General features: G+C 32.2%; 2 protein-coding genes across 3 annotated transcripts in view; one reads left to right on the top strand and one right to left on the bottom strand.

The window, feature by feature from the left end:
* LOC129218777 (sodium/hydrogen exchanger 3-like) overlaps positions 1 to 3,097 on the top strand; it is an 80,488-nt gene extending 77,391 nt beyond the window's left edge. Inside the window, exon 12 of the mRNA XM_054853101.1 lies at positions 1,244 to 3,097. Within this exon, the coding sequence (XP_054709076.1) occupies positions 1,244 to 1,788 (545 nt within the window). The 3' untranslated portion in view covers positions 1,789 to 3,097. The remainder of the gene's footprint in view (positions 1 to 1,243) is intronic.
* A 5,827-nt stretch (positions 3,098 to 8,924) lies between these two features.
* The window catches only part of LOC129218064 (1-acylglycerol-3-phosphate O-acyltransferase ABHD5-like), a 75,468-nt gene continuing 60,095 nt past the window's right edge, over positions 8,925 to 24,297 (bottom strand). For both annotated transcript variants that reach the window (XM_054852253.1, XM_054852252.1), the window contains 4 exons: positions 23,168 to 23,425; positions 20,233 to 20,347; positions 16,150 to 16,336; positions 8,925 to 9,208 (listed from right to left, as the gene is read on the bottom strand). In XM_054852253.1, the coding sequence (XP_054708228.1) occupies positions 8,996 to 9,208; positions 16,150 to 16,336; positions 20,233 to 20,347; positions 23,168 to 23,425 (773 nt within the window). In that variant the 3' untranslated portion in view covers positions 8,925 to 8,995. The remainder of the gene's footprint in view (positions 9,209 to 16,149; positions 16,337 to 20,232; positions 20,348 to 23,167; positions 23,426 to 24,297) is intronic.

The raw sequence follows: 24,297 nt of genomic DNA, 5'->3' as shown, positions 1-24,297 counted from the left end.
TTTGTTCACATTTTTTTTTTTTTTTTTGACGATGTTCAACTTTTGGCAGAGTTTGAAATCTAGTGCTGTGGAACCCCTAATTTTGTGTTTCACTATAAGGTTTTCATGTTTATTAAAGGAATTAAAAATTGTTTTATGTAAAAACATATGAGGACCGGTCCAAAAGTAAGGTTCCCATCAATTTTACAAATATAGAGCACTTTATTCTCATTGAAATTTACATCGTTGGAAAAAAAAGTCTCTTTTTTTATACATAACAGTCAAAGGGGGGGGGACATAACAGGGACATGACAGTCAACAAACCCTCCGTTCTCGATTGCATTCCGGAGCTCGAGTCTAGTGATTACCACTTGTTTCCTAAGTTTATGGAACACTTTGATGGCAAACGTTTCCGGAGCGACGACGAGGTGAGACACTTCCTCAACAGGTTGGCGGTGGCACTCGATACAGAGGTTAGGGCACCGTCGAAAATAATGCACAGAAAAAGATGGCAATAACGTATAAAAATAGAGAAGCGTTTTTTCTTTCCAACGATGTAAATTGCAATGAGAATAGACAGTTCTGTATATTTGTAAAATTGATGGGAACCTTACTTTTGGATCGACTCTCGTATTCAATGGAGCTCTTATGAATAATATTTTGAAAATAATTTCAAGTCATTTTTGACTTTGAATTAAAACAAGGAAAAAGCAGGATTTCTTAGATATGTAAGAGATCCGTTTTTACATTTTCAAGCCCTTATTTTTTTTACCGAATTTCATTTCGGTATATACAGTTTTTGCTGACTTCATTTCAGGTGCATTTATAAATTTTAAACTAGATTAGAGGAAAGTGATCAGGATCATGTGTTCGTAGAGAAATTGAAACTTAAAAGGGAGGGGGGGGGGGAGTGTTAATTTTATATTTTAGGCCAACCATTCTTTTTTTTATCTGGTCAGACATCAAAACTTGATTTTTTAAAAAGTTCTTAAAACATCAAAAAGTTTTGCTGCATTTTTTTTCTGATACAAAACTTGATTTTCTCTGCTGCAAAAATGTTTTTTCTGATGCAAAACTTTATTTTCCCGCTCCGAAGAACACTACAAATCTGTCTGACTTTGTAATTAGTTGAGCCGAATTATGTCATATCCCGTGAAGAAAAACATTTATGAAAATAATATTAAAAAAAAATGTGTTATATAAAAAATATATTATTTATTAGTTTTAAATATATAACTGTAGATACATTTTTTTTCTGTAATAGAAGATGAGGAACCTTGTACTTTGACTGAAAGTGTGTTACCTTGGAAAAGAGTTAATGAAGATCAAGAAAGTGATCCTGCAAAACCGCAAGAGGCTTTCCCAACGTGGGTAGACAATAAAGAACATTATCCAGGATACATGTCGCCCACTCACACCTTCCTAGAAACAATAGATGATCAAAATTCAAACTGTTATCCTATACAAATGATACATGAAAGCCTAGATGAAGATGATGAAGATGAAACAGTTGACGAATCCAAACTCTCCAGTCAAGAGAAAAAATTATCTTCATCAACTGCCAAGAGAGATAATGAAATTGGTGAAAAACAAAAAGCTTCTTTTCGGCCAAGTCCCACAATAGAGGAAAAGAGGAGATTCTTCCGAGATTCTGGATTGAGACGATCTCCAGAAGCATTTTCTGCTGGTAGAGTGTCCTCCGCAGAGCCACCAAGAGCAAATTCAGCTGACACTGTAGTCAGCATTGAATGCCCTGATGTAGCTTTGGGAATAGAAAACGAAGCTCTATACTCTGACACACAACTTTAAGTCACTGAGGTTTATATCTACATGTCATTTTATCATCTTCAAAATTGTGTTATTATTGGGCAGTTAGGGCAATACTATAAAAAAAAAAAAAAAAAAAAAAACTCCTTGAATATTTTTGAGTTTGTTTTGTTTGTCATATTTGAAACAATGAAATGTGCTTCCTTTTCAAGCTGTGCAGTGTTCTGGAGAATTTCAAATCAATACCTTAATATCAATAAGTCATTTAAAGACATAAAGAGTACTTGATTTTACTCCGTCATTTACGATCAAGTTTGTTTTTAATTGAAAAGGTATCTCTAGAAAATTTTCAAAAGAATAGTTGAAAAATCACACATAGCCGGAATACCAGAAGAAAGTGAGGTTAACCAGCCTGTCAGGAAATTTGAGTTTTGCTGGATAATTTGGGGTTCACATTTTTCCAAAAAAAAAAAGTCAACTGGAAAAATTTTGCTTCATAAAGAATGTCAAGATTTAAGCAGGAAGAGAGATAAAACAATTTTATGTAAGTTCGTAATTAATGTAGACCACTCATTATGAATTCAGTAAAATGCCACTAAAATGATTGACTCACAGAAGCCAATCATAGCACAGGGTTCGTACGCCCTTGAAAAACCTTGAAAAGTGCTTGAAAAAAAAAAGTTCATTTTCAAGTGCTTGAAAACCTTGAAAAAGTTTCTTAGTGCTTAAATTCTCTCAAAAATCAACGAATTGTGCTTAGAAGTTTTAAAAAAGTATTTCACCAATGCAATTTTCTGAACATGTGTTCAGTATGCAACATCGCGAAAAATTGCTTCCGTGTTTGGGATTCCAATCCTTTTGCATCTTGTAAATCTTTTGATGTTTTTTACAACCGAAAGATATTTTGATATATGGTACCTTAGATTAGTTTATTTTTGTTTGATTTCATTAATTAACAAAGAAATTAATTTTTAAACCATGACAACATTGAACTTACTCGGGTTTCGCGGAAAATTGCTCTTGTGTTTGAAATTTCAATCTTTTTGCATCCTGCAAATATTTAAATATTTTGGCAAATCAAATGTTAGTTTCGCATATGCTACCTTAGATTAGTATATTTTTTGTTTAATTTTAATAAAAAACAAATAAATTTATTTCATGGGAAACATGCCACGTCGAACGAACTCAGACTTTGCGAAAAATTGCTTCTCGTGTTTGAAATTTCAATCTTTTTGCATATTGCAAATATTTAAATATATTCACTAATCGGATGTAATTTTCATATTTGCTACCGTAGATTAGCATATTTTATGTTTAATTTCGGTAAAATATAAGTTTATTTTATGGGAAACATGACAACATTAAACTTAACTCAACTTCGCGAAAATTTGCTTCCCTTGTTCGAGATTTCAATCCTTTTGCATTTTGTAAATATTTTTATATTTTTGGCAATTAGTAGTTATTTTGACACTGCTACATCTGATTAGCCTATTTTATTTTTTATTTTAATAACTAAAGAGTTAAAGAATTTATTACCTTGGTCTTGTTTAATTATTTGCTTATTTATTTTTGCAATTTTGAATCATTATCTTTACCTAATTTTTGGTCATAACAGATTTTTTTTAAAAAAATTTAAATTTCAGCAGTTGAGCACCTAACAAATTAACTTGAAGTTTGTATTTTAAATATAAAGTTGATTTATATAATTTTATTTATAAGTACATCATTTTTTTTATGTCTGCTAAAATAAGGTGTATAACAGGGGTGGTTGTGTTATGATTATTCACTTGAAATCCAATAGTGTTCGTTTTTATGCTTTTACCTCCGTATATCTCCAATTTTCCCCTTTTCCTCAAATATTCAAAATTACTACTTTATTAAGGTTGTGGATACTTGGAGCTTACTGAAAGAGGCTTTAATCAGCAAAGGGGTAGATAGCTTAAGGAGGGTCATTCATCTTCATTTGGATCTAATAAATTGACCAGTACCAGCCTAGCTAGGCCCAGTGCCTGTTGCTGGTTATCAACAGACACTGGGCATGGTATTTCTATGCAGAATATTTTGACTTAAACTATTTTATGAATTGTATGCATAGCAAAAGTTATTGTTGTACATATGTATATTCAAGTAATAGGGGTCTTAGTTTTAAAAATTATTCCCCCCCCCCTCGCCCCATTTTGCTCTTTGAAACTTTCAGGTAATGAACCTGAATATTATTGCCTTTCTAAATTTAAATTCTAATTTCAACAATAACCCATTTTTTCCCAAAATAAAACTACTTTTGTCATAATATATGTCAAATTCTTGTGAATCTTTTCAATTTCGAAATATGGCTCTATAAATCTGAACTTGCACATTTATTCTCTATTGCAAGTTAATCAATGAAAGCTGAATAGGCTCAAGTTTGCATTCAGAGTATTTATCACTGCTTAAGCTGCTTTTGTATATTTCGAGGTGTAGAGACTGGACTGTGGACTTCATAAACTTTTCTTACTTCCTAATTTTTAAATTTACTCGAGGACAGTTGAAATGCCTTATTGGCTGAACAGCTAATAAATACATACGAATAATTGATTTGCATACTTATAAATGGTTTGCAAACCTAATATTTTTAGAACTTAATAGTGCAAACTGAAATAACTTTCTGGGTAGTGTTTTTGTCCTAAACGCCCTTATATTGTAATAAACCACTGTATAGATATTGGAAATAAATGTTGGAACCGGGCGGGGGGGAGTGACTTCAAAAACTCCTCTCTGGCAATGCCATTGAACTTGGGTATTTTAGTTTCTTCCCATAAAAGTTAAAAGCAGTTATGAAAGGTTTTTTTAATTTGCTGATTCTAGAAAATATACAAACCTCTGACTGCTGCAAGCTTTGAAAAACCTCAAAATTAAACCTCTTGGTATCTGCTTCTCTTTATGACCAAACTTTTCAAACATTTTCAGAAAAACTTTCAACGCAGTAGATGTTTCATCAAAGTGTCTCTTGTTGTAGAAAAAGCATTTTTGTTTTAATATACTTTTTTGTATTATTGCCTTATTTCCATGTGTTTGTAGTAAATGAAATCTGCATACAATATTTTTAGTACAAATTTATGATATTGCCTTGAAAACAAAATTTTTTACCTTGAAAAGTACTTGAAAAGTGCTTGAATTTTTTTCTGCCTAAAGGGTATGAACCCTGTAGCAATTGTGATTCATTTATAACTATTTTTTTTATAAATATTTTAAATTCCTTTCAAAGAGGTAAGTTTCTTTCTTATCCATTGAATAGCTGCATAAAACTCGGGGGCTTAGGGTCACACAAATGTAACTACACCCATTCTCAGTTTGAGTTATGTCTGTGTGACCCTTAGCCCCTGAATTGTTCATTCGATTAAAAAATATTTTAATTTTAGGACAACAAATGAACAAATGTTTGCATTTGTTTCAATTACTATGTTTTAAATCATTAATAATCACTTAGATTTTTTTAATCAGAAAAATCAAAAAAGCTTCGTTGATTAATATATTAAAGAAATTAAGCCGCTCAAAAGAAACTGTAGAACTCATATTACTTAAAAGTCAAATATATATTGATTATGTATTATAATAAATATTTTTTCCAACTTCGTTTTTAATGGCCTTTCTGAAGGGACCATGCAAAGGTTACTGAAAACCTCGTGAACTCTGAATTTTATAGCATGCCGGCTGATATAGGATAATACAGTAACACCCATGAGCTTGAAAAAAACTTCCATATCATTTTTATCTTAACATTTTCACTCTATGGATTAAAATGAACTTAAACTTGTAGACTTTAAGCTTTCCCCTTCACATTTAATATGCTTTATTTTAAATTTGAAATGTTAATAATTTAAGTGGGAACATTTTAGTCTTGAAACTTATTTATTCCATTTTAACAAGAAACAGAATTCTTATCTTTAAAAAATCCTTTAATTTTTATACAAAATGACTGACTTTCAGTAAGCTTTAAATTTAGATAATATTTAATTTAAGTTCTTATGTTTACTTAAAAAAATGCTAACTTGCAATTTCATTTAGCATCTGAACTTTCATATTTATATCTCTAGATTTTCACATGGATTTCTTTCTCATATTGGTTTACAAAGTTAATCACAGCTATGCAAACCAAACTTGAGACACGGATTTCTGTGAAAGCACCGTTTCAAGAATCTATTTCTATATTATACTATTCAACTGTAGTATGTTCAGACCCAAACTTGAGAAAGTTTATTTATTCAAGTAGAGGGAAAAGTGTTTTTGGCAATAAGTTGACTTGGCTAACTTTGCAGTGACTTCTTTCAGTAAAATCTCAAAAATGAAAAATCTGTCAAAGTTAGCAGAACCGAACTATACTCCCTTTATCAGTATTCACATCAGATCAATGAAAACACAGACTGCATTTTGTATACATTGTAAAAAATAGCTGTTAGGAGCTTAAAGAGAAAATTATGATAAAAATGAGGTGGGGTTCAGCATTTGGCATCTTTTCTGCCATAACAGTGAAGTTAAATTTCCTCTGTTTAGTTAAATTTGGAAAAAACACTAGTTGAAAAATCAATGGCTGAAACGAAGAATGTTCCCACTCCTCACATAGTGACGTGATAGTGGTCTCACAACAGAACCAAGTACTGTGACCAGTGGTCTATTGTACTAAAGGGACTGCGGTCAGTAACAGTTTACTTCTAGTAAAAGCTCGGTCTAGTTTACCTTTAGTATGAGTATTTATCTCCTCTGCACTACCTTTTAGCAGGAGGCCTTAGGTTTACCCCTTGGTGGGGTATGGAGGCCATCGATCATCTACGGTTGATGTAATCAGGTTGAGACAGTCTACAGAGCCCCAGTCCAGGATGATTTCCTTCTCTTATTGCTTGAACCTAGCTTTCCTTAAATTGTGATATTAATCCTTTGCCAAGTTGTGGTTTGGTCTGAGGTATTGCCCAAAATATTGTCTTTTATTCAATCAAATTAGTTTCCAAAAAAAAAAAAAAAAAACATTTCAATTGATTATTGTTTCTATGCCTGTCTATATAAGCATAAAGCAAAACTTTTTCAACTATTTGACTGCAGGGAACTCGGTAGATATCAATGTTTATTTAAATTAAACCCAATATTACATTTCAACTAAATTATACATATAAATTATATTTGTATGAAACTTTTACAACTTTTGTATATAAGTTGCTGTTAACATAACCAATGCAATCCAATAACTGTTACACTCTGCCTAGTACTTTCTCTTTATGAGTAGTCTTAAAAAAATAAGATAAATTTATCAAAAACATTTACTGGTGGGGAAAAAATATACATAATGTGATATTAAAACTTTTTCACTCATCAAGGAATGCCTTAGAAACAGTATTAACGTAACGTATATTTAAATTAAATTATTTTGTAATGGATAAATGCAGGAAACATTACCTTATATTAAAATGGTGAATGTATGAGGATAGTTTTCTATGAATAAGAATGAGTTATTGATATAGAATCTTACTGCATAACATTCCCTCAGATTTATGAGGAAATAAATTGATCTCAAATCTCATTTCAATGTTATATTTAACACTGCATTTATATAAAAAAAACTATTTATATTATAAATTTATTACTTTGAAACTATTATAAGTTTAAATTAATAACTATGATTATGATTCGGAATACTTGAATTTAGTTGTATTTAAAAAAAAAAAATAATTACTTAAAATGTTATATGAGCCAAAAGTAAATAACTCTAGTAACCAACAAAGTGTAAAATTTTCATGAAAAATTACATAAGTAAGTTTGGTGATGATTTTTTCATTAGCAGATATCAGATGGTGTTAAACAAGGTAAAATCAGGTGCATGAACAATTTATAAACATAATTTACAGGGAATGTTATGTGTAAGAAAACGTGTTATGTAATGAAATTGAAAAATGTGATGGAAGGTGTGATATATTTTGAAATGTTTTTTAAGAATGTAAAACTGCTTTGTAAATAAAATGTACGAATTTAATTTGACTGTTTCATTTCAGTAGAGAAAAACAAACAAGATGTTTTCTTGTCATTTTTTACTTCGAAGGAAAAATATAAATTTCATTTCCTTTGATTTGAAAACTATTACATCTCTAAATATCAAAAACAAGGATGCTTTGCGTTCCATAATGAGACTTAAATATGGTATAGGCTATCTCTAGCAAAACAGCCGTAAGAGAGTAAATATCAAATGGCGATTTCACTAAGCATAAATATTATTAAGGTTATAGGTGTTATGGGGTACCAGAGTGGGAATGAGGTTCAAGTTTTTTTCCAGGATAAAGATGTGCTAGAAAATAACAGGAGTAATAAGAACTAGACTAACCAAATACTACAAAATTGAGCTAACCATATTGGTTTTTCTTTATTAAATGTAAGTGAATGAGATTTAGATTATGTGAGTTATTGTTTCTGTATTATACCTTCTGATGATGGTTAACCACGGGGAAAGTATAACTACTCCATGCAATATTCTGACAGCCAGTTAGCATCCAGAGACAGACTACAACCAGAGACTACTACAGACTTTCGCCTTTGTTATGGACTCATCAGTCAAACATTAACCAAGCTGGAGACCGATGCCATCTCATTGAAGTTGAGAGTGCCAAGAAACTGGTACCTAGAGTCAGTTTTTGCACACCAGTGAGTTCTCAGCAATTGTATGGTTCAACTCATCAACTGAAGGTATTAAGTAGTTAGTAAGTTGCCACCCTTACACCAGGGCTAAGGCAGAACTACATGCAATAACAGACTCTACTTCTATCTCTAATGCAACTAAATTTTGAATATATCCATAAAAAATAGTTGAATAGTATTTTTTGGCTCAGTATTTGACTGTTGTTTATGGAAATATTCAAAATTGAATTGTATTACTCAAAAGTAGATTCCATGTTCTACATAAAATTCACACAATGAACTAAGAATATAACAGATTTGGAGTCTTTGTAGGGTGCTTTGTGCAACAATGATAAGTCTATTACCATGGAATTGCCAAATAAATAGCACACATTGCTATGTGGAAGTAATATAACCCAGAGTGTGAACACAAATGAAGCATGTCTTATAACTAAAGTAGTATATTATCAATAATTTAAATTGAAAAAAAAAATACATAATCATTTTTAAACAATAAAAAGTTAAAAACAATGTATGCTAGAACATAGTCTCCATTTAAAATTTATTATGCCATATTTTACACATATTTACAAATAAATACAAAGTACATAGTTCATTATGCAACAGATACTTCTGATTTGTCATAAGATGGGCTGTCACTGTTGTTTTCAGTAAGCGCAGCTTCTTGCATGCAACTTTTAGGGGATTCTTCTTTAAGTGATTTCACGTCAGAGCATTCATCATCAGCATCTTTGCATATTGTAGAAACTAATTTGTTAAACTCATGAACTTTATCGGCATAGACATGATGTCCAGCTCCTTGAATCAGCTATATTGAAAAAAAAATGTTTTATAAAATTCATAGCTTGGATTTAATATTTTTTTGGACTTAAACACTGGAATGTGTGGTAAGTAACAGAAAACTTAAATTAGGTTGAACTAGAAACCAAATGAGCATCATTTTCAGTTCCAACTATTAATTGATTGACTGAGTGATTTATTTTAATAATTTAACCTATTTACATGCTTTATTTATATTGGGCTAAATTCTCTATAGTCATAGTAATCAGGAGTGGTTTACTAAAAGAAAAAGTAAACAGTGAAAATTCAAATACAGATATGACCATTATGTTGTGTCGTACTTTGAAAGTCCAGGAGCAAAAACAATTGAGGCTATTTATTTACAAAAATGTACATGAAGCTTTACAAAAGTCATATGAACACAAATAAATGAAAACGTACTGTTTGTTACGCCTTATTGTCGTACTTGAAGGAGAACCTCATTCTGCAACGTAGTCGTACATAGTTCTGCGTAATTCTTACTCTCCCTGCCTTACTTAGAGTGTTGCCACTCATTCGTAATAAGTTGCTTTGGTGTTATTTTCGGAGTAACTCTCAGCTGGAGGAAGGTTCTTATGCCACATTTCCTCCCACCTTTTGAGTGGATAATCTACTAAACACTCAAAATGACTTAGGTTAAATCAAAAATTACAAAAACTTACATAATATAACATCAAGCAATATACAAAAAACACAATCTTAACAAAGAAAAATGAACCAGAAAACCATCAAAACATAAATCATGAAAAATAACTATTTACAAACGCACTGGTGGCTTGACAATTCTATCATTACTGGTAGTTTAGAGGTACAGCTTCCTCAATCGTATTTAATGCTGGGTTTTCTAACTCCAGTCGAAATAATCTTTGAACTGGCCTTAAGAATTCAGATGTTTCAGTTTTAACAACAGCAAGTCTAACTTGCCCATCACGCCCTGGAATTAGTTTTTTCACACAAGCTTAATTCCAGTAAGCATGTTTTTTGTTAATATCCTCCAAAAGAACTATTTCGTCCACTTTTAAAGGCTCAAGTTTAAAGTTCTTAGCAGATTGTTGACGTAATTGTCCTAGATATTCAGAACGGAACCTTTTACGGAGTTGTTCTCTTATTTTCTGGATATATTTTGCTCGCTTACCTAACTTTTCTCTATCGACAATATCAATATCAGAAACTCCGGTGTTAGAAATTTCTTGCAGAAACATTTCTGGCGTTAGGGGCGACATATCGTCGACGTCTTCGGAAACGTACGTAAGTGGCCTCGAATTGATAATTCTTTCACAGTCACACAGTACTGTAGTTAACTCCTCATAATCAAGAGCAGCACGACCCAAAATTTTCCTTAAAATTTGCTTCCCCATTTACACTAAGCGCTCCCACCATCCGCCCCACCAAGCGGCGGATGGAGGGTTAAACTTCCGCTGAATTTGTTCTTCCGCAACTTTAGAACGTAAACTCTCCAAGTCCAGCTCGTGCAAAAGTCTTTCTGCTCCCTTAAAATTCGAGCCATTATCAGGAATATATGATGGTTGGCCTACCACGCCGAGCAATAAAGCGCCTCAGGGACTGAAAAAATACCTCTGTGCTTAAAGACGTAATAAGTTCGAGATGAATGGCTCTATAGACCGCGCAAGTATAAAGTGCAATATAAGCCTTTTGGCCATTTTTTAGGTATAGTGGACCAGCGAGATCAACACCCACTATTTCAAAAATAGCTGCATCACGTACTCTATCATTTGGCATAATACCTGAACTGACATCATACCTTTCAGCCTTAAATCTCTGACATTTCAAGCACTTTCTAATGCAATTACGTATAGTTTTACGACACTTAATAATCCAGTATTTTTCCCATAAATGAGACATCAACATAGAAGTACCAGCATGTAAAAGACAGTTATGAGCATCCATTATTAATAATTTAACCACGGGGTGGTCAGATGGTAAGATGATAGGAAACTTAAAGTCATTAGTATCATCACGATAAGCAACATTAGTTTTAGCTCTTATTAAACCATTGGAGTCCTGTAGCGGTCTGAGGTTTTTCAATTTATCATCGTTTACATCTTTAAAAGACTCTTTTTGAATCAACCTCATAAGAGCTAATTCAGCCCTTTCTAGCTCAGAAACAGACAAAATACCTGTGAACCCAGTTACTGATTTTCTTAACTTACAATAAAATCTAAAGATCCAAGCTATCATGCGTACAATTTTTCTTACCGATGAAAAATACCTGTAGTACCAATTGTCATCAACCTTATTTGTAGTTAATGTAGTTATAATAGTCTTACGCAGTTCTGAGTTCATCAATTCCTCATCTGGCTTACCCTCACACTTCGGCCAATTTTCTTCTTTGTCATAGAACCACTTTGGCCCCTCCCACCATTTTAGCTGCCCTAACTGCTCTACGGAACATCAGCGGGACGCTACGTCGGCTATATTATGGATTCCGGGAACGTGTCCCCATACTTTAGGAGGTGTCAAGGAACATATTTCTCGTACACGGTTTTGTATAAAGGTACCCCAGTTTCCCTCTCTTACAATCCAACACAAAGCGGTAGTGGAATCTGTCCAACAATAAACATTAATACCGGAAAGCTTAAGATCTTCAATAACTGACGAGAGTAATCTGGCCCCTATTAAACAGGAGAGTAGCTCTAGACCAGGTATAGTTATATGTTTTAATGGTGCAACTCTACTTCTTGCATGTACTAAATTAACTACTACTTCATTATTTCGAGCTACTCTGATATAAACACACGCGGCGTAAGCTCGTTGACTGGCATCGCAAAAGAGATGCAAATTCATTGACTCGTATTCAAGGGAAATGCCTAACCACCGAGGTATTTTCAATTCTAGTAGTTTCGTTAACTGTTGATACCATATCTTAATTTTTCTAATTAAATCCTCTGGAAGAATTTCATCCCACTTAAGTTTCAAATTCCACAATTCTTGCAAGATTAATTTAGGCATCACAGGGGCTGTAAAACCTATTGGATCAAAAACTGAATCTGCTACTGCTAAAACTGACCTTTTCGTAACAGCTTTTTCTAAGTCTAATTTGTGATCGATTTTACAAGATAACGTATCCGAATCGGAATGCCAAACATAACCCAAGACTGAAACTTTTTACTCCCAACAGAATTATCAGCCGAAACTGCACTGCTTAAATTAGATTCCCAGCCTTGTAAATTAAAATTACCCGAAGTCATGATTATTTGCAATTCCAACACAAATTGTTTCATTTCTGTTTCGGTATGTAGGCTGGTCACACAGTTGTCGACGTAAAATGCATTCTTTAGTATTTCAGCTGTGTGGCTTAAGTTTTCTGGAACGTGATTCAAATGGAACTGCAGTGTAGCAGCCAAGAGATACGGACTGCAACTTAGCCCGAAAACCAGCATCCGATGCCGGAACTCCTCTAACTGCTCTGAGTTATCCTTACCAAACCACAGAAAATGCAAAAAATCTCGATCCTTCTCCCTAATAGCGATTTGCAAGAATGCTTTTTCTATATCGGACGTAACTGCAACGTAGTTCCTACGAAATCTATTTAGAATCGTTGGAATAATTTCTATTAAGTTAGGTCCGGCAGATAAACAACTATTTAATGACGCAGAACCTACTGAATGAGAACTTGCGTTAAATACCGGTCTTAAACTTGTAGTACTATTTTCTTTAATTACCGGCCTATGAGGCAAATAGTGTACTTTCATCTTTGTTTCTCCTGGTACCTTTTCAATTATATTAAGAGATTCCCAATCGCTAAAAACCTCCGTACATTCCTCCAACTTTCCTAAATTTACCAGCTTTCTTTTTGTGCTCAATAAGCATTTTTCATCTAATTTCTTATTGTTCGGTAAGGAGGAGGTATCCTCTATCCAAGGCAACGCAACTTCGTACCTGCCCTCCGAATTCACGCAAATAGTTTCATTAAAGAATTTACTAGTTTCTTCTTCCAATTCTAATTTACTCTTTCGATATGCTGGATCATCAATTCCCAAAACGTCTAATTTCCAAAGATCACTGATGCACTGAGTTGGCGTTAACAGCGATGTAATCACTAAAGAATGGTTACTATTTACGCTTTGCTATGTTTCACATAATTTCCCTAACACAGTCCACCCCAAACGAGTCTGTATAGCTGTCAAATTAGACTTAAGATTTATTATTCTTCCCGTCAACAATTTTCCCGCAACATCAGCTCCAATTAATAACTTTATCTCCTTATCTACCTTAAATTTATTTTTTTCTGTATTCGTAATTTCAATACTGTGCTGTTTGAGCTCGTCTAACCAATGACCAGATGGGATTTGATTGTTTTCAGAACAAATGCATTTTTGTGCAAGAACATCAAATTTACACCTGTAACTGTTGTCAACATTACTCAAAACAATAACATAGTTCTTATAAATTTTTTCAGAAATTTCTACTCCACCAAACAGTGATTGTTTCAATTTAATTTCATTAGTAGGGCAATAGTTCATACTCTCAGCAACATCAGAAACTATGTAAGGTTTCACACTACCCATGTCTATGACTGCACGTAGAAGCATTTCTTTCGAACCATTACACAATTTTACAATCAAAGTTTGAAGATATACATCAGAGAGTTGTACATGATTATTTAAAGTACTAATTTTGTTATCATTATTATCTTTTAAAAGATTATCTGGTCTATTCAAAGGCAAATCTGGACATAAAATCACGAAATGTCGCCTTTTACACATCTGACAACTATGCTTAGAACTACATTGATTTGCCCGATGATTGCCTCCCTTAAGACACACAAAACAAGCTTTCTTTTTCTTAAGAATATCTTTTTTATAATCTAAGGTCATATTCGTAACTTCATTACAACTCTCAGATGCATGAAACTTATCACAAAAAATACAATTATCATACCTTTTAGATTTACTATTATTATCATTGAATGCAGTTTTATCATTTGCGCTAAGTAATTCACAAGCAGTTGGTACAAGAGATTTAGATTCTGAATATTTACTTAAATCTTTTTTATTACTTACCCTATCAGAATAAAAGCTTTCCCTAGCAATTTTTACTCTGAATTCACTATCAACCTCATTCTTTACAAAATCAATTAATAAATCTAAATCAGTCTTACCCACTGTATCTGCAGCTGTATTTCGCTGCCTTTCCCACAACTTAATGATATCCACTGGCAATGCTGACTCAACGAGTGGAAACAAAATATCTGCATACTTATTTTTTGTGAGCGATTCAAGCGAACGTAACTGTGTCTGGAGTTTATCATACAATGTCGATAAATCACTTTTGTTCTTCGTCATAACTAGCTGCAATAGATCTCGTATATACACTTGAATCAAAATGCTTTCTTTTCCAAATCTTCCTTTCAAATAATCGATGGCCTTGGGATAGTTTTCAATCGTGGGGGGGAAACTGTCTACGATGTCTCTCGCCTTGGAGCCGGCAACTGTCGCCTGTATTAAATATTGGAATTTGTCCCGTTCGTCTATTCTCGTATTTTGATGAATTTGCTCAAATTGGGACCAAAAGTTTAACCATTCCCTCGGATTTCCATCAAACTTCCGGAGCTCAATTTTCGGTAGCTGATACTGGGATACTGTTTCGGTACCCTGTACCGAATGAAGTGGCGTTTCTTCGTAGTTTCTCGGAGCTTGCACGGAAAATGTTCGTTTTACTTTCATTTTCGCAAAAAGAAAGTTTCTATCGTATTTTTCACACGATTCGAATTTCTCTTCATACTGTTTTTCTGTGCATTTTTCCGTCGGTAATAGTTCGAAGATTTCGGCGTCACACTCTTTTAACTGCTTGTATTTCTCAGATAAGAGTTCAAACTCTACTTGTTTTTCTTCAATGCTCGTCTCGTTTGATTCCGTTAACTTATCAAAATTATTTATAGCTCTTGTGAAGGCGCTTCGTAAAATTGAATGCTTCTGCTTCAAAATGTCCATTTTCATATGAAGAATATAAATTTACGTACTTATTATTCTTACAAACATTTACTTATATATTCTTACAAAGCCTCTGAAATCTTCTGATTTCCGTACATCCTGGCAGGCTCGCCAATAAATGTTGCGTCGTACTTTGAAAGTCCAGGAGCAAAAACAATTGAGGCTATTTATTTACAAAAATGTACATGAAGCTTTACAAAAGTCATATGAACACAAATAAATGAAAACGTACTGTTTGTTACGCCTTATTGTCGTACTTGAAAGAGAACCCCAGTCTGCAACGTAGTCGTACATAGTTCTGCGTAATTCTTACTCTCCCTGCCTTACTTAGAGTGTTGCCACTCATTCGTAATAAGTTGCTTTGGTGTTATTTTCGGAGTAACTCTCAGCTGGAGGAAGGTTCTTACGCCACACACTAACAACAGGCTCTGGGCCCAGCTAGACTGGTCCTAGCCAGTTTATAAGTCCCTAATGAAGAAAATGGCCCTCTAAAAGCTATCTACCCCCTTGCTCATTGCAGCATCTTAGAGTAAGTTGTTCGAGATGCTCACAATCCTACTAAAGTAATAATTTTTCCTAATTTCTAGGTCAACCAGATATTTGAATAGCTTAAAACAATGACCCATCATCCTGCTTGCCATGCAAAAATTTACCCCAGTAACATCTTTCATCTTGTTAAATTTGAATAACTGAATCATGTTCCCTCTGACTCTCCTTTACTCCAGGCTGTACATTTCAAAACTTTTAAGTCGGGCATCATAATCTAAATCTGAAAGTCCTTTTACTAGCTTAGTAACCCTTCTTTGAACCTTTCAAATAAAGAAATGCAGTATATCATTTTTCCCCAAAATGATCAAATTCATCTTAACAATAAAAAATTATGAGTATAATAATAGAACAACATATTATATGCAATTCTGAATTCAACTATTACAGGTAAATCTATAATGTAACATAAAAGAGGAAATGTTTTTACCTTTACTTTTACGCATGAAGTTCTGCGGAGCTCAGCACTTTGAAGACCAGAATTGCTGTCAATCCAAGATCTTGATCCATAGATAAAAGTGATAGGAATATCATGTCTCAGTTGGAATATTCTACTTATCATCGGCCTTTTTGCCCATCCATAGTGTGCATTCATTGCTTTGAAAGCTGTTTCTCCACTAATTATAATAAAATGTTATGTCATTAGTTTTAGAAAAAAATATTAAAATGAAATGAGAAAACACTCTGAAATTCAACTTGTAATATGCCTTAAAACTCAATGCATGAATCCCTTTTATGTATAGGTCAGTTAAAATATTTAAGACATGATAAACAATAAATTTCAATAGCTTCTGGAGAAGGGTATTCAAAACTTGTTCTCTTTTAAATTTTCAATTTCATATTGAGCAACTTTATTAGAATTAAAACTAATTCTACAACATCACCAAAAGAAGCCTAAAGTTTAGTTTTTACACCTTAAATTTCTTAAAACTTCCACGGAAGAGTTCACTTAACTGAAATACATTAAGTAACTTACAATCATGTATTTTGGACTTTGATTTTGAAAAATTTCTCAAGGAGAGTCCTGAACTCCATCTCTTTGCCTAACACCACCAAATATGGAATAAAATTGCATTTATAGAACTTCAAGTTTGTGAAATTGCAGGAGAGAGTTCTCTTCTCTTAATATTATTAAAGATAGATCACAGTAACACATTTAGAGCTTTAAATTCTAAAAAAATTTGGGAGAGAATTCCGAACACCATCCTTCCAATTTGCATTAACAAAAATAACCTACAATTGCAATTTTAGGAATTGAATTTCAAAAACTTTCCATGAAAGAACCTCAAACTCCCCTCTTTCAACCTCATTAGATCAGCTAAAATTTACCTTTTAGGGTGTCAACTCTGACAACTTTCTGTGGGAAAGTTTGGAATCCACTTACTTATAAGGTTGCAACAATAATAGAAAGATTAACTATTTGGATATTTAAACTATGAAATATAACTACACTGCTTGTTTACAAAAGGCAACTTGCATGCATCTGCATCATGCGAGAAATAAAACAATCTGAAAGAAGAAAATTAACACTGCCAGATTCAAAAAGACACATTAATCTTTTCAATAAGTGAGAATCTTGATGCAAATGTAGTCACACCATCCCTTTTTCCAAAAAAGAAAAAAAAATTGACATACATTTTAAGACACAAAGTGCACCTACTTAGCCAGGAAATGCACTTGCCAAACAGTACAGGCAGAAAAAAATGGTTTTATCAGCAAAGGCAACCACTTCATTTTCAGTGCAGTGGAGGATTATATACTGACACCACAAGAATCAAGTTAATTCTTGGAAGCGCTTAGAGTGTCTGGAAAAAGATGTGTTGTTTAGTCTGTAAATAGTCACTTCTTTATCACCCCACAGGATGATGAAATTTTTGCTAATATAGGGAAGACCTTTGTGTGGACCTTCAGGGTTCATACACTTGTGGTTAAAAATAATTCCTTGACTTTTCCCAGTTTTCCAGGTTATTTTTTAGAAAATTAAAGGTTACTCACTTCATTCAAAATTAAGTTTAAGTAACAATATTTTCAAATATAATCAAAATTGTTTTAAGTAGCAAAGCGTAAGAACTGAAACTTTTTTCCACTTGTAAATTAAAAAAAAAAAAAAAACTTGGATTTTTTTTAATTTCTTTCTCTCATAATTTAAGTATTTTTTAAAAACATTTTGTTCAAAATTGTTTTCATTTGTTCACTACATGTTGAAAACAAAGTACTTTCAATTTATTTTAGCGTTTCTTTGGTGCCACATGTCATGCATATTAGCCTTTTGATGTAATCATGCAGCAATATTTCTCTGCTTTTGGTTTACAATTGAGGCCATGAGAAGCAAAGGGATGTAAGTGGACATTTCCAAGTTTTGAGTAAAATGCGTTTAAAAATAAGGTCCTAGGTAGGCTTTCATTGAAAAGTTTTTCTAAATCATGCCGCATAACAGCACCTACCAGGGCTACTAGTACTATATCTTGCCTCAAGACTGTGGAGAAGTTCACTTACCATTTGTACTGGTTATCTTTGAATATTTAATTTTGCCACTTACATCCCTTTGCTTCTTACTACCTCAATTCCTCTTTTTTACTTTTTTATTAGTATGTAACACAAAATATATTGAGCAAAGTAGAAAGCTATTTTTCAGTATAAATATGATTCATTTGCATCGATGGGTATACCATATAATGCATAATAACAAAAATCAACATCCCTCGATCATAGGTCGATGCCAATAATCATCAGCTTTTTTTCTTTTGCATATAAAGGTTGCTTACATTAAAATTCATAATTAATTTCACATTTACTTTCAATGGTTTACATTGAGATAAACATCCAATTATGTTTTTGTAAATTTATGCCTACTTCCATCTTGCAAATGACCAAATGTGGCGACTAAGTAAAAAATTTAAGATAATAAGTAGATTTTTGAATTTGTAGCATAAAAGTAGTTATAAAATTAAATTATTAATTAATAATCCATAAAAAACTACAATTAAGACAAAATAGTCAGTTTTTAGCACATAAGTGTCAAAATCAATTAGAATTAAAAAAATGTTCTGGAGATAAAAATTTCAAGTTTTTACAGAAAATAATTACGAATTATCCAGAAAAAAAGGGCACATTTTGCATTGTTATCAACAGTTTGCATTGCAATAAACATCCAATGCCATTTTTGGAAACTTAGGCACTTACAAAATCTTGTGCACTTCATCTTGGGAATGACCAAATATGGCGGCTACGACAAAAATTAGGAAATAATTTTTTGAATTTGTAGTATGAAAACAATAAAATAACAAATCTTCGTAAAATCACAATTCAGTTGAAAAGTCTTTAGCATATTTGCGTACAAGGCAATGAGGATAAGATTAAGTTTTAAGAACAAAATTTTTCATTTCTGAAGAAAATTACACATATTTAAAATTAAAAAAAAAAAAAAAATTGCAGCACATTTTGCATGATTTTCATTAGTTTGTAGTTAAAAAAAAATCCAATTCTGCTTTGTTTTTGGAATTTTAGGCATTTAAGCATCGTGTCTACTTCCATTTTATGACTGACCAAAAATGGCGACTACATTTCACACAAAGTTGAAAAGACTTTAAAAAAAAATAATTTGAATTATTACTCAAACTATGCTTTTTGTAATCACAAGTGTGGGTGTGTGTGTGTATGTAGGCGTGTGTTTGTGTTCAGCCATGAGTGTGTGGGTATGTGTGTGTATTTGTGTCTGTGTGCAGGTATGAGTGTGTGTATGTGTGTGTATGTATGCGTGTGTGTGTGTGTGTGTAGGATATAGATGCAATCTGGAGATGGTTTTCGCTAGAGCAGCAACATCCAGAGGGGCTGGTCGATGATGGTGCTGCAAAGGGAGGCGGGGAGGGGGGGAGAAATAAAATCATAGGACATCAAAATAGTCAAATGAGAACAATAAGCAATGTGATTGCTCAAAAAAAAAAAACACGATTTTCCTGATCAACTCTACCATTTGCACACTTGTGCTTCAGAGGCAGCAAATTGTCTTCTGCCCTGTTGAGTTTGTGCATAATTCTTGTTCACGCTAGGAAATTTTTTCTTTGGAACTATTGAAGGGCAAAAATGATGTTTGCGGAAGTTTTTTTTGGGTCACCTTTTTTTTTTAATTACCAGCGTCATTTTCTCTCAAAACTTTTACAATTTGTTTCAGGAAACATTGATAAAAACGAAAATCAGATCTCCCTGGGGAAAAAATTTTTTGGGGCAAAATTGGAAAATTCCCTGACATTTTCAACTATGTTATTTTTCCTGACAATTCCAGGTTTTCCCAGTGCATACAAATCCTGAACCTTGATACAACTGCTGTAGAAAAGACTGGACAGCACACACTCACAGAAAAATATGTGAGAAAACACTTTTTCTGTGTAAACTTATATCTCTTTATCACCACTGTAGTAAATTTAACAGCTTATTCATTTCAGTTAAATAAATATGTACAAATACACCGTTAAATGTTAAGAAAAATGAGGATTAACAAAAGTTTAATAATTACCTAGGAGTCTGAGCATTGCAATGGTATATATAATTTGAGACGTCAGATATATCTTCAATTAAAGGTTGAAATTTGCCCATTAAATCAGGTCTCAAACGCTGAATTAGTTGCGGACCTAGAAAAGTATCATTGTGAACGAATGGGAAATAAATAACACTTAACACTAAAATATAATGGCATATAAAAAATTATAAAATTCTCATCAAGGTTTGTCACTTTTTAACTATCAAACTCCTGAAGTTTTCCAGAAGTTAAAGAAATATTTTTTAGGGATCATCAAAATAAGTTTCTAATCAGTGATTGAAAACATAATCGCTATAAATTAAGCTTAACTTTAAATTAGTAATAAAGTTGCATTCTAAAAACAATATGTAAGAAACATAGGAGCAACTTTAAAATTAGCAACAGAATTAAAAAAACATAAATTAACCACATTTTTATTTTTAAAGTTGATAAATACTAATTAATACGATACCAGAACTGTCTTTTGAAATTATAGTTATAGAAAACACTTTCTAATTCTGTGCAAAAAGGATGTAGCCAAATTGAGAATTTCATGTCTAGAAAAGGTAAGTGCCTGCTTGAGATTTTTTTTATTGGTTCAATAAAAAGTAAGAGAGTTTAACAGTGCAAATATACATGAAAGAACCTACCTACATTTCTGCAGAATACTGCAGGATCAGTTAATTTTCAAAAGAAAGAATTTGAATTTCGCGAAAAAAAAAAAAAATTAAAACCCTGATTAGGCATCTAGTCATACTTAAAGGCAAAATTAAAAAATAAATAAATAAAATAATAATGATTGAGTTTTACACCAAGCTGTCATTTTTTTACCAGTTTTATATAATATGCAGAATAGATTCAATCTTGCATTTTCAAGTTAATATTGTCTTTTCCTTTTTCCAGCTAGTAACAATAGTGCACATTTGCAGGATTCTATTCTCTGACCTCATCTAACTCAATCTTTTCCAAATGAGACATTTGTTTAAAAATAGAATTTAACTGGAAGCAGTCAGAAACTGCTGATGGGTACTGCACACAATGTTTTTTTTTAATATTTATTATTACTTGGAACATTCATTTTCTGTGCATACATTTGAACAAAGTTGTGACAGTGATTTTTAATTATCTTACATATCAATATTTTTGCCGGTATGGGTGTGAGTACAATTACATGCAGAACCTTTGAAAGAATTTTTTAAAGGAATAACATGATCATTTTAAAAATCAGAAGTCAAAAGCTTTGCTTAAACTACTTGAATTTTTTCAAATTGCACCATAGTGGAACACTTTCGGAACTAAAAGAAAAAAAGCTTAGTTCTATTGATGAGTAACTTTTACATCCTAATATGCCGTTAATTGATGTGAGTGAAGCATGTAAAATTGAAGTTTGATTTTAAATGAATTAAGTAGGTAAATAAATTGAGCTGTGACTTTTTTTGGAACTTAATATAACTGATGAATACGATTTAAATTAATCTGTCAAAAATATCATATTTCAAAGGATTAATTTTTTTAGATAGTAGTTGGGGGAACACAATTACACATTAATTTGGAGCAGGGTAGTTTAGGATATGGCATGTATGGTTTGTAAAGTTAAAAATGTGAAAAAAATTTTTGTCACTTTTGTAGAGTCTTCAACAAAAACTTATAAAAAAGTTTTTTACTAAAAAAGTATCAAATGTTCTCAAAAAGCAACTAATAAGTTGTAATGAACAAAAAAAGGAGGTAGTTCCATGAAAAGATATACAAAAAAAAAAAAAGAAGAAGAAGAAAAAAAATGTATAAATATGTTAAGCTAAATGAAAATCTACATTTTTTGGAAAAAAAATAGTATTGAGGCTTCATACAAATTTACAACCCCTTTACTTTGATATCTAAACCATAAACCAGTAAATTTTTTCCTGAATTCGGTAACAGCCAAAATATTTTCAAATGGAATGAAAGAAATATCTTTTTTTTTTTTTTTTTGAGTAAGAATTCACTTTAGCTTCATTCACATACTTTAGTAACATGACTTTAAATTCATTCTCATCAGCTGCTTCTTCCTAGACAACAGTAACATACCAGCATTTATTATAATTAAGACAAAGGAGATTCACATTTTAAGTGTGCTCTTGAAAAGAATCCGGGTATTACCAACTTCAAGTGTGGTGAACACAGTAACATCCTACAGCAATTTTCTTGAGGCAAGAGGGATCAGTTTATTTTAGACAAAAATATTGAAAACATAACAAAATAGAAGCAATGCGCAGGAACTATGTATGGGATTTTATTTCTCTCAGTAAGATTCAATCTTATTAATTACTTCTTGCAACAAAAGATTGTAAAATACAAATGAGCTGACTAAATTTTAGTCTCAAAAACAAACTGTCTTAAGTGTGCAAACTTTTTAAAATAAAAAAATATGATACTTAAGAACTTCACTTGAATAAAATTACATTCATTGTACAAACTGATAGACCCTAGCCAAACTTACCTCTGTGCTTAACTTACCCAAGTTGACCCAATTTATTATTAAATATTTTTGGTTAATATTCTATGGGGTCAATTTATCCACTATGGAAAGTAAAAGTACCGAAACAGAAGCATAAACCAAAGAATAAAACTACAAGTAGCTGCCGCAAAACAAATTTTGATGGATTTGACAGAAATAAAATTAAGAATTTGAATCGAGTTTGAAATTTAAGCTAGATATATCTTCCTCCTTGTAAATCAGGTATATATTAATTGCACAAACCTAAGTTGCAAACTGCCAGAAGAACCTAATACACAGCCAAAAATCATTAAACTCATAGCTTATAGCTCAACTAGTAGGTATTTAATGTTGTCTTGAAGGTTAAAAAAAAAAGGAAAAGAAGCAAAAAAATGAAACTGTTAATGAAAGTTTAAAAATAGAATTGGAAATTTTGAATGCAAGAACTTTTGTTCATACCTAAAGGTCCAGCAACCCTTAGTCCAGCTAATGGGTTAAAAGGCCTTATCATTGCAGCAATAACTTTAACCCAAAGTGGTATTTCTATTCTCCTTACAGTCATGTCTGGTTCTGGAAACCCCCAAGGATCTGCCAGAATCAAATGCTTAACTTTATCTGGATACTTTATTGCATAAGATGCTGCGATAAAGCCACCCATACTATGGCCTAATAGTATGAAATTATCAAGATGAACTTTCTTTCTCCATTGTTCTATGCCTGTAAGAGTTCATAAACAGTTTCAGTGACACATGGTAAATATTCAATTTCAACAAAACTACAATGCACTAGCAGTTAACATAAGCATAAGCAATTTTAACAAAAATACTTTTCCCATTGCCATTTTGAGCCAGTTGATTTAAAGCATTCATACCAAAAAAGTACAATGAAACATTAAGCTGAAAATTACAATTTAAAAATAATATTGATGAGTTGAACACTGGCTATCTTAACGCAACACCTCAAAATACCTTGTATGGAATGATGTTACTACTTTAATCTTCCAAATATGATTCTTCCCAAATTTGATAGTAAAATGATAAAGTCAAAAAAGTTATTGACACTTTATAAAAAGTAAATGTCATTAAAATGAGCTACAGGTTCCTACCGAAATGTTAAAGCAGTTTTAGTGTACAATCCAAAACACAGTTACCAAGTAAATGTACTGATGTACAGCAAAACACACGACATCAGAGTTACATTTTAAAAGAAGCATTGTTGAAAAAAAAAAAAAAAAAATCACAGCATTTTTGAATAATGCTCTGTTATAAATTTTAAATGAGACAAGACAAAGAGCACTTCAGTTAGTTTTTATGGAAAAAGCATTATCTGTATAATTAACATTGCAGAAAATATAAAACTAAGATTTGAGAAAATCTGTACAATATAGCATTAATTGGGGAAACATCCCCGAATGCATACAACAGCTTCAGAACACAAGTATTATTTTGCAAGATTATCTTAATACAAAAATCAGAGCTGCTCATGCAAAGTGCTACACAAGAATCAGCAACATCAACCTTAGATCATGATGTAGCACTTCCTTCCTCTTCGGCTAAAGTAGATAACTAAAAAACCACATAAGGGTAAAA

Source organism: Uloborus diversus, chromosome 3 (genome assembly GCF_026930045.1).
Source record: "Uloborus diversus isolate 005 chromosome 3, Udiv.v.3.1, whole genome shotgun sequence".
NCBI lineage: Eukaryota > Metazoa > Arthropoda > Arachnida > Araneae > Uloboridae > Uloborus > Uloborus diversus.
The sequence above is the reverse complement of the archived record's forward strand: the minus strand, read 5'-3'. Positions and strand labels throughout refer to the sequence as shown.